At 44.5% G+C, this 15,866-nt stretch overlaps 2 protein-coding genes across 2 annotated transcripts in view; one reads left to right on the forward strand and one right to left on the reverse strand.

The window, feature by feature from the left end:
* The window catches only part of TRDMT1 (tRNA aspartic acid methyltransferase 1), a 30,536-nt gene extending 28,676 nt beyond the window's left edge, over window positions 1-1,860 (reverse strand). Inside the window, exon 1 of the mRNA XM_032443081.2 lies at window positions 1,671-1,860. The gene's annotated coding sequence lies outside the window, so the exon portion shown is untranslated. The remainder of the gene's footprint in view (window positions 1-1,670) is intronic.
* A 6,230-nt stretch (window positions 1,861-8,090) lies between these two features.
* Window positions 8,091-15,643, forward strand: VIM (vimentin). The gene is made up of 9 exons (XM_015853433.3): window positions 8,091-8,708; window positions 8,803-8,863; window positions 12,054-12,149; window positions 12,287-12,448; window positions 12,916-13,041; window positions 13,671-13,891; window positions 13,985-14,028; window positions 14,457-14,542; window positions 15,033-15,643. Exons 1-9 carry the CDS (start codon window positions 8,164-8,166, stop codon window positions 15,072-15,074), a joined length of 1,383 nt encoding a protein of 460 aa, XP_015708919.2. The 5' UTR covers window positions 8,091-8,163; the 3' UTR covers window positions 15,075-15,643.
* The last annotated feature ends 223 nt before the right edge of the window (window positions 15,644-15,866 follow it).

The raw sequence follows: 15,866 nt of genomic DNA on the forward strand, positions 1-15,866 counted from the left end.
CTCTATAAGGAATAGATTAAAAGAAATAAACAAAACAATATTGCTGCTCCAGTGAATTCTTCTCTTTTCTGGTGAAATAAATACAAGCAAATCCAGCCTGTTTGTTATGGTTGGCCTGCAGTGGTAACCTCGGCTGGATGAGGCACATTATGTCAACACAGCATTGTTGACTTTCTTGTTGTACTTACACATTCCAGCACTCTACCAAAAATAAAGGATAAAAAAAGGCCAGTAAGCAATATAAACATATATACTGAAAAATCTTTGCTGGACTGAACAAAACAGACTCTGAGCTCTACCAGACCCACGGGGTTACAGAAGTTGGTGACAGCAGGCATGACACCAAGCATGGGTAAAGGGGAATGCATGTGGGGCAGGAGGAGATGGCAGCAGTATGTCCACTGTTCTCTCAAAGGAAAACTGACAAGAGAAGAGAGGGAGGACATTCCATCCTTCAAACCATTTTTGTGGCCCTTCTCTGGACAAACTCCAACAGGTCTATGTTAAGCAAGATAAGCAGCTTAATGCATCTTCACAGGACAAAGTCTTTGTAGGCAAATGAAATGAAAAGCTGTCTGCTTTTGAACAGCATAAAACCACAAACGCACTCGCTGAGGGCTGACTCCAAAACCTGCCCAAGAAGCTGAGCACTTGGTGCCTCAGCAGCACTGAGGTGTCTTCCACCCTTGTTACATTACTGGCACTTTGCAAGTGAGTTACTTCAAAGTTATTTAAAAGTAATTACAGAAATGATTACAGTGGAAATATTTTCTCATTATATCTGTGTCTAGAAATGTCTGTCAAGCATACCATCACCTAACACAAAGCCTCTCTTAGAAAATAGCCCGTAGAAAAGAACACATTTGAAGAAATTGTGAGAATCTATAAAGGTTAACTGAAACCAAGGATAAATTGAAAAGTGATTCCAACTTAGTTATAGAAGCATCACTTATGGCTGCTGGGCTTTTCGTATCCCTTTTTCCAGTGCCTCAAATAAGAAGACAAAGTTTTGGGTATCCTAAAGTTTAGGGAGAAAACAAACACACACCTTTTTTAGATAAAGTGTTGTGAGTTTAAAATGTTAATTTTGCTTAGACAGTGTGGGGACAAATAAGCCTAACCTATATGTGTCAAGTCTAAATTAGTTCTTTTTGACAAAGAGAAGTCTTGTTGAACAACAACACATCCAATATGGACTAGAAGTCAATTTTCAACTGCAGGGAGCTGGGCTGATTTAAGACTCCAGCAAACATGTTTCACATAATTCATAAGAGAAATACAATGGGATATTGTTGGAATTGTCTGTCAGGGACCCTGCACAGCAGCTGAAGTTTCTGAGGATGACTTCATTGCATTAACAGTGCCAAGTCACATATAGCGCTTGTCTCCTATGGTTAGTACAGAGTTGTTGAAAAGTTAGAAAAGTAATGGATTTAAACCTCAAGACGGTAATTAATCTATACTGTGCATAAACCCCATTGTCAGTACCAGTCCAAGCATCATGTATATTACAGTACAAGAGTGTTAGTGAGAGAATTCATTTTAAGGATAAATCTCAAGATTTCTCTTGGCATCACTGAAGTTGATTACTGTTGGAATATGGCCACTGGCATTATTACCGTATTTTGAGTAATCCATTCTACAGCGTTTGGAAGGGCCTGCCACCTTACCTATATGTTGTGTCGTTGTCTAGAAGGCTCCTTTGTTATGCAGAGTTCTCTTGTCATGGTGTGCTTTAGACTTTGGTTGTAGGCTTGGTAACCTCCATACCCAGGACCTTATGGGAAATGTCAATTCCATGTCAAATGAGCAGCCACAAACACAAACTTTAAGAGTCAACACAAAACATCCACAAGGCAAAATAACTGTCAGACCACCCTATACAGGCATAATAACTCAATAATAACCATGGCCATGAGACAAATTATATAAAAGAAGACTGACATTGAGTCTGTATTTGTAACAGAAAGCAGGACACCTCTACACTCAACACCCCCTCCACCCCACCAGTGGATTTCTCCACTCTTCTAGATACTTTATCTCTTCTTTCTCCAGCTATGCACATGTTATGTACATGTTAAATAAATTTTCTACTCCAGCTCTATAGCCCACAATATTTTTTTGCATACCATCTACTTAAATTTGGACCATCTTCCATCCTCAGCCCCAGCCAGCTGGAGTATAATGATGTTTGAATATTAGACATGGAACTGGCATGTAAAAGCAACTCTTCTTAGAAACTTGATCTCCTTCATTCTGGGGTGTGTGAGCCACGTCCTCTTCCCTTTTGTAAAAGCTAACTAATCCCAGAGTGGCTAACACAATGTACAGTCAGTTTATGAGACACATTGGAACCAAGGATTTGGCACGAGAACTCGGACTGAGGAATCCAGTAAAAACTTGGCCCTCAGCTAGTAATGTTCTGCTTGTTCTGGGCATCTCAAGGGAAGATCTGAACAATTGCTGCATGTAATTAATAATTCCATTGCTGTGTCCTGCCCCTTCCTCAGAAAAAAAAACATCATTTCCTGGTATATCATGGCAAGAAAACATTATGCTATTTATGCTTTTTGTAAGTGATGGACCTGGGAGAGACAGAAGAGTGAAATCAATGCCAAATTTAATTGGGATTTTTTTTGTGTTTCTTTTTTTTTTTTTATGGCTAGGAGTTCTCTAAGCAGTTTCTTTTGAAAAAGCTTGGCCAAAAAGTAGCAAAAAAGCAGCAGGGTTCGTTAATCATATTCTAGAATCACTTCTTTCAGCCTTCTCCAAAAGAGAAAATGGATGGATGATTCATCTCTGAAAAGGTTTACAGTCTCAACATTTAAGACAGACAAGATATGGCTTTCTATTCCAATGTGACAAATGAACGTTCATTCATGCTGTTGATTTCTACCTGTGCTAACAGCTGACCACAAAGGTAACAGCTGTGCAACATTCTTGATAGTAAGGTGAAGACAGTAAAGTCAGCAATAGGGCAAAGGGCAGAAAGAAATTCCACACATTGCACAGCATTATACAAATATTCTATGGAAGTTAAAATTAAAAAGGCTTTCTGAAGTGCCCATCACAATCCTTGAGTAGTTTCTTGTAAAAAGGAATAGCTATACGCTCATTAAGATGTACACTGAAATTGTCCGCATTGATACTGATGGAAAAAAAGATACTCTAGAAAAATCATCTTCATATATTTACTCTAGTCCTTTATTCCATTTGTGATAATCAAGTATAATTAAACATACATTAATATAATGCTACAATATGATGAAAAGCACAGCAGTGATAGAAAGATCGTAAAGTCCTAAGCTGTAGCAAGAAAGGATCTGCTCAAATACAACAGCCACAAAAACAAAGAAAAAAAACCCACTTACCCTTGTAAGGCCTCAAAGTAAGCAGGGACCTCCAGCAAGATATTAATGTGCCCACTGCCAACTCTTAAATGAGGTCTGGGAACAGGTGGAGCCAGGATCCAGATGTATGTACCTGAGCTGCCCTGGGCCGGCCCTGCCTTCCCACCAGGTGCTCAATCACTGGTTCAATCCCTGACTTAGCATTTCCGCTACAATGAACAAGTTCCAATATAGGTATTGGATGTGATGTGAACAGTGCAGAAAGAATTTCTCCCCCTTCCTTTCTCAATTAATTTGTGATGAGCTAGGCAAGCTGTGCGCTGTAGGAGAACAATTAGCAGATGCTAACTCTATCAAATCGAAGAATTTGAGGCCACGAGACCTTTAATAAAGCACTAGGTGACAGGGACTGACAGAGCGGTCTTTCAGCAAGACTTTGCTGTTCCTGTCAGCAATCCATAGCTCCTCTGGTTTTGTGTCAGTCTCAGGAACGAGTGAGGAAGAAAGAGTAACAAAAACTATTCTCTGTCTTCCCTGTATTTTCCCCTGAATGTCTTACTGTCTCTCCAAGCTGTAGAAACATAAAGTGAAATTCATTTTCTTCTCAAGGCTTTCTTTCATGTGCTCTTGTGATTGTTAGATGAGTTTTCAACACGTCCTACATATTCTCTCATTCCTACTTTCTGCATCTTGCTATACAATAATTAAACCACGGTGCAGATTTCAGTACCATATTCCTTATTTTTCCACTCAGCAATGAGATTTCAGAATTGACATCCTTCTGCTACTGAATTTGGTGCCTTTTTCCCCCCTCACAAAAATAGGAAGAAATGGGCCCTGATTATACCATGTTCATTTATTCTGATGTCTTCCTCAGTCTACGATTTCTGTTGCCCTTTCCATTGCCATAATTTCTCAGTTGTGTGCTTTGTTTTCTTATGTACGTGCATATACATGGCTACCCAAATACCTATTTTCTTATTCCTACTGCAATAAATGTCTCCTAAAAATCCAGTTTCTCTGAGTAAAAAGGACTTTCATGTCAATAAAAATTAACTGGATCGAAATAACAGTGTAACTACTCTCATTTACACTTAAAATCCTCATGCACCTCTCTTGTTCTTCTGTCCTCTGAGAATTCTGCCCATTTTGACTTCAGCAAAATGCAAGCTTCATAAAACAAGAAAAACAAATAGCTGAAATTTCAAACTACATTTTATTTTGGAGACCCAAATCAAGACTGAAGCACTTGGCATGTTCTGGCATTTAGTTCTGCTTAGAGTTTAAGGTTGAGCAGTGAGCCTCAGAGTATGTCATGCCTTTTGTCAGCTTGGAAAATCTTGTTCTTTATGTCCCAGTCACTGCTAAAGATACTGCTGAGAGTCATCAGTTAGTGCTACTGCCATTAAATGCAGTGAGTCAGAGCATTCCAGTTGGTTTCTTTTCTTTAAGGGATGGATTACATTTATTGTTATACCTATGAAAGAACTGAAAAACTTCCATTTCTCTGCTCTGTGCTGCTAGAATGTTGCATACTGTTGGAGACAACCCCATGACTTGGGCAGAGGTGTTCTGGCTTTGGAAATGATTGCCTGTTTCTGTAAAAGAGATACAAAAGGGGACAGAAAATACCCTGCTCTGCCAACCAGAAACTGTAATAGAGGGGAACTTTGTGTGCAACAGTAATAATAGCATGCAACTGGGCAGCACAAGTCATAATCAGAACACTTCCCCAGTGATGAAAGACCCACTGGTTTCATATCGTTCATCTGACATTAAAATACAGTACTGTAGAAAGACATGGTTAGTCCTGAGTATGTAATGTACTCATTTCCTTGTAAAAAGCAGTGGATACTCATAGACATTTGCTGTGTTTTGTAACAATGACAACTAACATAGGCAATGCAATTTGAAAAATAACCTTCATAAGAGAATTTTCAATTCAATTCCTGAGATCATAAATTCGAGTTACTCAGAAAAGGGGGCTTACAGGCCTGGACACACACTTAGGTGTTAGTAAATCTGGGGGTTCACAAACCCACAGCAGCTTCTCTCAAGGTTCTTGGGGATCAGAAGAAGCAGCTTTTCCTGAGGTGCTCTCAGCACAATGTACAGAGCTGCACCAGGCTGCAGGGAACACCGTCTTTCCTCTGGGCTCAGCTACACCCAGCACCCAGCCAGAGGGAAGGACTGCCCCAGCAGAACGGTTACAACAGAATTTATAACTATTTATTCGGAAACGAGAACCTGGGGCCTTTCTGCTTTCAAAACCAGAGAAGCCCGAGACTTCTCAAACGACAACTGAAGGAGGAAGTGCTCTTTTCAACAGAAGTTAAGGCGTTCAGTCAAGCAGCAGCCCCAGCACTTGTGTGTCTGAATATTATGGAGATTCCCTATTCAGCTGCTGCAGGACATTAACCCTCTTTCATATTCTCCTGTTGAAAAAGTCCCTCTTGCACAGTGAGCGTTCAATATTCATGGACCTGGGGGAAGTGTGAAGGAAAGCCTCTGTAGGCCGATGCCTTCCAGTCCTTGCTCCCTAAAGGACTCCGGGCTGCTTTATCAAACCGACAACAAAGGGAATTGCATTTGCATGGCAGGATGTTTTGGCTGGATGTCTTAGGCTTATGGGTCATTATATACTTTCAGGGGGGGGAAAATAATCATTTCACACTTCAAAGCAGAACCCTCACTAAAAGTCTTTCCAGACTATTACAGGGATATTTTTATTCTTAGTGTAGCAGATTTTCAGTACATAGCAGTATATCTGTATCCTCTTGGCTGCAGCCATCAGCTCCCCTCTGCCCTCCCTCCTCAGCTCTCTGTGATTCCTGCAGCTATGGTGAGATTCAGACTTTCCTGACAAGAACTGCAGAGATCTTTCACAGAGGCCAATTCACATTCCCCTTTGGGCTTGGGATGCAAATATGGGCTACATTCATTGCAGGTGTATAAGAAACTTCATTTCCACACCTGTGTAAGAGCCCACCAGCAGAAGGTACAGAGGGGTTTATTGCAGTCCTTATAACTGACTATCTTTGTATTGTTAGGGAAATTTCACAGAGAAACAGCAATGAGGCAGGTGGCCAAGAGCACATATGGCACCAGTGACACAAACATATGAAAATTATATCCAAAACAAGAGGGAAAGAGGTCCTGTTTCTTTACCAGAACAAACACCTCCCTGAATTTCAGGGGCAGAGCACTGTCGGAGTGAAGGATGGCAGTTGCCATAAGGGTTTTGTGGAGCATAAACAAGCTGTGGGTCATTAAGAGAAGCAGATGGAGCCAAGTGCACCTTAGCAGCCCAGCAATCTGTGACAGCTCCCGGTGAGCTGAGTGCAGCATCTTCCCTTGGGAGCTGCTTGCTGCCTCCCTCTGAGCTTTTTGCCTGTGTTCCTTCTCATCGCCATCAGAACCAAACTACAGCACAGAAAGGAACACAGGCACTGAGCAGCCAACCAAAAATCTCCCACTACAACTTTAATTAAATATTTGGGCTCTGATTCTTCCCATAAGGTACAACACCTGAAGGGCAATAGCCAACCCTACTGTGAGCTGGGGTACGGACATCACCTCACTACCTGCCCGCTGCTCATGTTTAGGTTTATCAGAACTCCCAACATAGACATTGCTTCTGCAGGACTGCAAGTTAGAAAAACTAAATCCAGTGGTAGCATTACACCCCATAAGTGCAGATATCTTTGCATTGTGTCGGTCACTTTTAGAGCAAGGAGGAGAATGGTGTCACCAATCAGATGCATCAGAGTGGGATAGTTCCCTAGGAGAATGTGCCTCGGGCTTTGGGCAGCCCAGCTTTATGTTCCCTAAAGGACAGGGATCTCACCACCTCCCTTACGCCACTCTGCACTCACGCTGAAAATGGTCTTGGGGAATTCTTTTACTGCTGCTCCGGTTTTTCCCATCCAATCTTACGCCAACGTTATTGGTTCTCCTGTCTCACTTGGCAGCCCCACTGCGATAGTGCAGTTGCAGTAGAAGCATGAGGCACGTCCTGCCTTTGAGGCTCTTTGGGGATCACTTCTAACGAGCTTTTTGTAAGAGCTCTTTATTGAAACAATGACCGTGTGCCTACAGAAACTAAAAGCAAACAGACCCTTGGTTAAACCGCTCCAAGTGACCAGGAGCCCAGCGCCCGAAGGCAGAGCGGTGTCCCTGCTGCAGCCGTGGCAGTGCGGCAGCGCCCGTCCGCAACGAGCGCAGCTCCGCCGGCATCAACGAGGCTGGGCGGGTCCCCGGGAGCTGCGGGGAGAGCGCTGAGCCCTGAGCACGGGACGGGAGGCTGCGGGTGCCGTCGGAAGCAGCTAACCCCAAACCTATCGACGGTTCGTGTTTCTGTCTGCCCGCTTTGGATGTCTGGGAGCCCTTAGCGAATAGCGAGCATCGCTCCCCCGATCCCGGAGACTTTCAGCAAGATACGGAGAAAGGGACGGGGCTCGCACAAAGTTGCACAGACGCATTTTTAAGCGCTCGGCCCGTGCTGGGAGCGCTGTCGGAGCACCGCAGCCCGTCCTACCCTCGGAATCACTGCGCTGTCGGAGGGGCGTAGGGCCCCAAAGAACCTCGGCAACCGCCCCGTGTCCCGCCGCCTTTGTCCCCGAGCTCTATTCACGGACCCCTTCCCCCCCGCCCCTCCCCGCTCGGACGCGGCCATTGGAGACGGACGGGGCGGGGCGGGGCGGCGGCGCCCCATAAGAGGGGCCCCGAGTTGGGGCCACCGCCCTTCTTCGCCCGCCGCGCTCCGAGCCCCGCTCCGCTCCCGGATTACAAAGCCGCTCCGTTCCTCGCCGCCATGAGCTTCACCAGCAGCAAGAACTCCTCGTACCGCCGCATGTTCGGCGGGGGCAGCCGGCCCAGCAGTGGCACCCGCTACATCACGTCCACCACCCGCTATTCCCTGGGCAGCGCCCTCCGGCCCAGCAGCGCCCGCTACGTGTCCGCCTCGCCCGGCGGCGTGTACGCCACCAAGGCGACGTCGGTGCGGCTGCGGAGCAGCATGCCGCCCATGAGGATGCACGACGCCGTGGATTTCACCCTGGCCGACGCCATCAACACGGAGTTCAAGGCGAACCGCACCAACGAGAAGGTAGAGCTGCAGGAGCTCAACGACCGCTTCGCCAACTACATCGACAAGGTGCGCTTCCTGGAGCAGCAGAACAAGATCCTGCTGGCCGAGCTGGAGCAGCTCAAGGGCAAAGGCACGTCCCGTCTGGGCGACCTGTACGAGGAGGAGATGCGGGAGCTGCGGCGGCAGGTGGACCAGCTGACCAACGATAAGGCCCGAGTCGAGGTGGAGCGCGACAACCTGGCCGACGACATCATGCGCCTGCGGGAGAAGTGAGTGCGGGGCCGGGGCTGGGCGCGGGGCGGGCACCCACCCTCACATCCCTCACCTCCCTCCCTCACGTCGGCCGTGTGTCGCTGCTTGCAGGTTGCAGGAGGAGATGCTGCAGCGGGAGGAGGCCGAGAGCACCCTGCAGTCCTTCCGACAGGTGGGCGCGGCCGCCGCGGGGCGCTGGGGGCGGAGGGTCGGGGCTGGGGCTGGGGGCTGGCTCTGCCCGCACAAAAGGCGCTCGGCGCAGCCCCTTGTTCTCCCCGTTGTTCTCTTTAGGGGGGTGCCGCAGTCCGGAGGGGAGGGTGAGGCTATTGTCCCACTTTATCCCGGTCTGGCCGGCTCCACAAAAGCGCTCCGACGTGGAATCGCTTTCTGATCCAATAGTTGTGAAAAGGCGCAGCCATCTGCGCGCCGGGCTGAAGGGTATTAATGGTTTCTATGGGATTCACCGAGGAATGCAGATCCAGGCATTATGGCCGGTGTGGTGGCAGCAGATTGAAATAATGGATCCCTTTGTGTTGGAGGGGAGGCTGCCGTGGGCTGCATTCCTACCGAATGTGTAATGGTGGGGGCACGTTCCTGGGGGAGACTCTGTAAAATACTGAACTCGGTTCTGGATGAGCCGCATCACTTTGCACACTCAGGAAACTGTCCCAGATTTGAAGTATTTCCTATCAGTGGTGTCTGCTGATCAGACGCAGACAATGGGTTCCTCGGGATGAGCTCACAGCAGCTGTCTGTATCCCCTTGATGTGCATGAAGAATGTAGAATTCAATCCCTTATAAGCAAAGATGTTAATGTAACATACAGTGCGCCAGAGTTCAGTCTGTAGGAAGCTGCGGTGTCACACAGCTGAACCAAAGCCGATGTGACAGCCAGAACCAACTGTGAAGCCTGTGGAAAGTTCTGAGCTTAAGTTTTGATTTGTGCAAAACCAGCTCTTGGCGTGGATTGAGGGCTGGTTGGACGAGCAGACCTTTAGGAATGTGCCTTCTCAAAACAACAGAACTTCCTGAAAACTGCTGGGGTGAAAAAACACTGCTATCACTCCTCTGAGCTGGAAGCAGCTGCCCTGTATCTCCAGACAGCTGGGCGCAGGCTGACCATCTTAGAGCTCTGCATAGGCAATAGTAGGCGTCACCATGTAGGAAGCTGTCATTTGATTTTTAGCATTTCCCTGGTGGTCTTAGTGGGGCAGTGTGGGAGCAGACACATGGCAGGGGCTGGGAATGAGGTGTCCACTGACATTCTGGGGGCTGAAGTTTGAAATAGCAGCTCCAGGTATTGCCTTTAACCCAGGCTGCTGTGTTACTAGGGCTGAGCCCATCCAAGTAGTTGCCAAGTCAGTGCAGATGCATTTCCCCTTTTTGTTTCAAATTACTAGAGTTCAAGCACAAGCTCCTTTGACTTAAAGCTAGTTTAATCATGCGTGCTTCTCTGGTGCACTTCAAGGCACGTCTTCCTCTCTGTCCAAGCAACACAGCGTTGTGAAGGCTGCGGGCTATTATGTGAGCTGTGCTGTGCGTGCCTCACATTCATTGTCTGCTTCCCTGCCCTGTCGCTCAGCCTCCAGCTGCTCTGCCCATGCACTGAGCCCACGTAACCACTCAGCTTTACATGTAAAAACTGCAGATCATTGTCTGAGTTGATCAGTGGCACAAATAGTGCGTGCTGCTGGGTTTGGTTTGAACAAAAGTATACCCAGTTTTTCCCTGCCACAACAGAGTAGTTCTAACGTGCTGATTTAGATGAGAAAGTACACTTGAGAGTTACTGAATTTTTTCCTCTAAACAAGGGATGCCACGTTACTTTCCACGTATATTGCGGGGTGTTCTACATCAAATAAGCCTAGGGATTTGGTGACTGCTTTGTGCAACAAAAGAGGCATCATAATTAGTGAGGAAGTTATGTACCGCAGCTTTGTCAGATGCTCTGACAGCAGGGAACAGATCTGAGCCCATGACAAGGCACACAGGTCAGCTCCTGGCTAACAAGGGCTTTCCTGAAATAAATGAGGATGTTCAGCCATTAAAGACTCTCTTCAGATAAAATCAATACGTAGTCAGTCCAATTACTCATATGTGTGACTGAAACCTTGTTTGCTCAGGCTATTAATACCTTTTTCATCTACATGGCTCTAAAGTGTGCAGAGTAAGTGCACTTAGCGAAAATACAGTGAAATACACATTATGTACTGAACAAGCCTCCAGTTTAAGATGCTTTCTGCATATTAGAGGTTGCTAAAACTTCTGTAGCTCTTTGAATCTGGGAAAAAAATAATCCCTTTTAGTACTGAGGCTTGTGCAAAATCCACTGGCAAGTCTTTGGATTTCTCAGTAGTCATGTAAACATGTTAGGTCATAGTTGTGTAATTTCCTTCTAGAATGGTCTTGGAGTTTGGGAGGAGAACAAATGCGTTAAGGAATTCATTTTTTTTCTGAACTGGAAAACAGAGCCAAGATGAACTGTGGTGTGCAACTGGAGTTGATAAGAAACTTTCATAACACATCAAAGGGGCTTTCTGCTGCATAATGAATGCTGGAGAATTCTGGTGCAAAAACCTTAATCCCGGGATAGGAGTAAACCAAAGGATGGCGTCCTGGTAGCCTAAAGAAAACTCTTCCTGTTTCAGAGGTGTTGTAATAGTGAGCGCTGCTGATGAGTAATGTTTATGTTCTGGACAAAATACAGACTGGCTGTAATGCAAGTTGTGAAAACAGGATGCTTATATTAATACCATAGGAACATAACCGGGCAGCCAATGTGAAAGGATGTCTTCCCTTTATAAAGTGCTTTACTCTTGTCTTTAAAATGTAAGAAGTTACTGATCAATGGTTAATTTTCAGTTATTTTTTGAACAAATTAACACTGTTTCCATGTAACATTCGTGGCGTATCATCTCTTGTGCCTTAAATGAATTTTTGCTGTTGATTAAGACTATCTCTGTCCAGCAAAGGGTGGAGTATTTGCCAGCTAATGCGAGGGTGTAGGCAGCAGTGACTGACTCCATTTGTGTTTATGCTCATACCTTTCCCTCCAGGGACATCTGTCAAACTGCTTGGTGTAGTCTGTGGTCCTTACACACACATCCCTACATTTAACAGAGTGCCTTCAAGTTGTGATCTGCGGAGCCAAGGGGCTCTGTGGTGTGTCACTGAGGAGTCCATAGGAGATGAACAAAATGTTCACCCACCATGATGTGTGTCAGCAGTAACATAGCAAAGATGACATCTTCATATGCTGCATAGTTCACAAAGTTGTGATAAAGCAGCATATAGTGATTTCTGAGGCTGGGGCTGGAAGGAGCAAAAATAAGATTACTAATTGTTCTCTTCTCTCTGATCAGGATGTTGACAATGCTTCTCTGGCGCGCCTTGATCTTGAGCGCAAAGTTGAGTCCCTGCAAGAAGAAATTGTCTTCTTGAAGAAGCTTCATGATGAGGTAAGCTGAATAATGAGGTCTGTGTCTGGGCACTGTCAGTCAAGTGAACAACTAAACTCTCTGGCTCTGGCCCCGAGTCCTAACCTGTGCATTTTCTGCATAGTGTTGTTTATTAACACTGTCTCCTTCTCTCTAAGGAAATCCGGGAACTGCAGGCTCAACTCCAGGAACAGCACATCCAAATCGATATGGATGTTTCTAAGCCTGATCTTACTGCTGCCCTGCGTGATGTTCGTCAACAATATGAAAGTGTTGCTGCTAAGAATCTTCAGGAAGCTGAAGAGTGGTACAAGTCCAAAGTAAGTAAAATGTGTTGTAGGATTATTCAGGTGCAGCGGGCATTCAAATGAATTTTAGGTAACAGTTTTGCTGTAGCACTCAGTGTTCCTTCTGTACTGAATGCTAGCACAGCCGCAGAGTAGGGTAGTCTTTAAACTTATTGATCTGGGAAGAATACAGTTGGAAACATTACTTGTGCCCTAGGTGCAGCATCAAACTAATGGGCTCATTTCCTGTTCTTCCTTATTCTTGTAGCTGGAGGCAGTTCTTAAGTATATACTTAAGAAAGGAATGAATAAATGCATGAAAGGATCTGAAACATAACAATCAGGAATAGAGAAGTTCAGTGTAATGTTCATGTTTAAATATTTCATGTGCTAGAACATCCCTGTAATGGCTTCAGTTGCTTCCAAATCCTGGGTCTAGAAGTAGCCTGTTACACCATTTTAATGAGGAGTTATGCTAACCAAACTGGGTGTTTCTACAGTTTGCAGATCTCTCCGAAGCTGCTAATAGGAACAATGATGCCCTGCGCCAGGCCAAACAAGAAGCTAATGAATACCGCAGACAGATTCAGTCTCTCACCTGTGAAGTTGATGCCCTTAAAGGAAGTGTAAGTAGATGATGTTCTTCCGGATGCAGCTTTTTAAGCACTGTGCTGTAGTTCAGTGGATGGATGTGGCTGCAGCTGATCTCCCGTACAAGGCAGCAGTGTACCCATCCTTCCTGAAAAAGACTCATTGGGCTCCATTTGTCTGCATGTACTGTGTAGTGCACTGCTCAGATTGCTGTACTGAACTGGTCTTTTTCAAGGTGTAAACATTACAGAATGTGCTATACGAAGCCTGAGGGAGCAGTGGAAAAGTGCAGATCTTGCATTTTCTAGAATCTAGTTGCTTGAAAGGCTGGCTTGAAATGGAGATAACTGTTTAGTACACCTGTAGACTCCCTCACCAAATACTATCTGCGTGCTGACTTGTACTGTATGTGTTTGACTTACTGTGGGGGTTTGCTTTGCTGTCTGGTAACATAATGTTAAACATGTCTCATCAGACACCTCACTCACAAGGCTTCACAAGGGGAGGATAAGGAGATGATAAAAGGGGGGCATGTTTGAGCCTTTTCAGAAAGGACACTGTTGTTCAACTTCCCTTCATGCTTTTTCTTATTTAAGTAATGAAGGGCCTTGCCATTAGAAGGAGTGGCTGAACTGTAATTGTACTGGACTTTCTTCTCTCCCAGAATGAATCCCTGGAGCGCCAGATGCGTGAAATGGAGGAGAATTTTGCTGTTGAAGCTGCTAACTACCAAGACACTATTGGCCGCCTGCAGGATGAGATTCAGAACATGAAGGAAGAAATGGCTCGCCATCTTCGTGAGTACCAGGACCTGCTGAATGTAAAGATGGCTCTTGATATTGAGATTGCTACCTACAGAAAACTGCTGGAAGGAGAAGAGAGCAGGTAAAAATCACATGCAGACACCTACTTTCTACCAGTTACTGTTTGAGATTCTGTACCGTTGTTTGACTTGATCCATCTCTTCTTTTCCTTCAGGATTAACATGCCTATTCCAACCTTTGCTTCTTTGAACCTGAGAGGTAAGCTGTTTCATTTGGGTCTGTGTAGGCAGCTGTTTTTAATCTTTAGCAAAAAGGTCATGGATAGTTCCTTTTACTCTAGTATTTGAACTGGTATAAATGCAGCTGTATTTGAAAGTCTTTCTTACACACAACTACAGTATTTGCAGTTACTTAATTTTGGATGAGAGGTGGTACTTTGTTCCTGGGTGTACACATAAGGAAGTATCAATATCATAACAAGTGATTTGGATTTCTGCTGAAGCTGCTTTAAGAGGAATAGGAAGAAAATAAATAGGAAGTAAAGCTAGTTTATCATTCATTATCATTCAAAGAGAAGAAGGACTTCATATACTAAACTGGGATTCTGAAAGCAGGTACTGACGTTGGTCAGTTTGTTGAGGAGGTGTTTCATCCACACTTTGGTAACAATACATTTTCTTCTGTAGAAACCAACATTGAGTCTCAGCCAATGGTTGACACTCACTCGAAGAGGACGCTTCTAATTAAGACTGTGGAAACTAGAGATGGACAGGTTGGTGGTAACTTCTTTTTTTTTTTCCTTCTTTTCAATTTCTATCTCAGCTGGTTCCTTTGCCCACTTCCGTACCCTGTGCCACTGATTGGTGCAATCAATACATGGCAGCGTCTGGCAGTCCAAGCTGCATGGCTGGGCATGCAGATGTAGCAAATGTACTTAAGTGGAATAGACCACAAAAAAGATCTGAGAACAGCTTGAGTGAGAACAGTCTCTCTTTAGAGGAGATTTGAGGTTCAGTTGAGTTACAGGTTCTCAAGATTTCTCCTTTAACATTAGAAAACTGTTGCAGTAGAAGCATTTATTAGGGGTGGGATAGTGTATTTGGCCTACATTGAAGCTGAGCTGGTTAAGCATGTGCAGGTACAATTTAAACTTCTCATTCATAGGCAAATGCTGATATGCACATGTGCCACAGTTTGTTTCAGTTGTAACTCTTTATAACAGTTGTCTTAAGCTTAATGCAAGTGTCTCTGTTTTTCAACAGGTTATTAATGAAACTTCCCAGCATCATGATGACTTGGAGTAAAGCTGAAGTGAAGATGCAGACTTAATGCAGGAGAAATTCTTACCAGCAAGGGTTTAAAAAGTTCATGTCTTAAAGAAAGAAACAGCTTTCAAGTGCCTTTCTCCAGTTTTTCCATGAGCGCAAGATTATTATGCTAGGAAATAGGTCTTAGATCTTGCAAACTGACTCTCCCTGAAGGATTAGAGTTTACAATGGAGTCTAGTTTACAAATAGCAATATCTTGTGCTGCAATACTGTTTTTAAGTATCTGAATTTAATAAAACTGCTTTTTCCAGCACAGTATGAGCAACCTGTCGCTACTTCAATAAATCTTTGGAAAATGGCTCTTGATGTGTTCTAATTTAACTTCATGACTTTCTGCAAAGCCATAACAATGCTGGAATTACTATACGGTTGATAACTCCAGTACTGATTGTGTGGAATATTGTTTTCAGATTAACTAGACAAACTTTTTTCCCCATTTAATGCTTAGGTTTTGGAACCAATTAAAATGGACTATAACTGGCAGATGCATAATGTATTGATACTTCTTATCAGTTGAATAAAATGATACTTCAAGCTAATAAAAATTAATCTTGCTTTCATATATCAGTTAATCCAGTTGATGAGCTAAGAGTACTCAAAATACTTTGGAGCTAAGCTGTATAAACTGTAGTAGATAAGTGAAACACGTAGCTCATGCACACCCTTATCTGAGACAGCACCTTTGCAAAATTAACAGCTGACTTGATGTATTGACTTCACTTTCCAGGAAAGATTAGTTCCCAAAGGCTTGTCTGTACTACAGGAACT

This window comes from Coturnix japonica, chromosome 2 (assembly GCF_054131305.1).
Source record: "Coturnix japonica strain WE chromosome 2, WE-NBRP24, whole genome shotgun sequence".
In the NCBI taxonomy this organism is placed as follows: domain Eukaryota; kingdom Metazoa; phylum Chordata; class Aves; order Galliformes; family Phasianidae; genus Coturnix; species Coturnix japonica.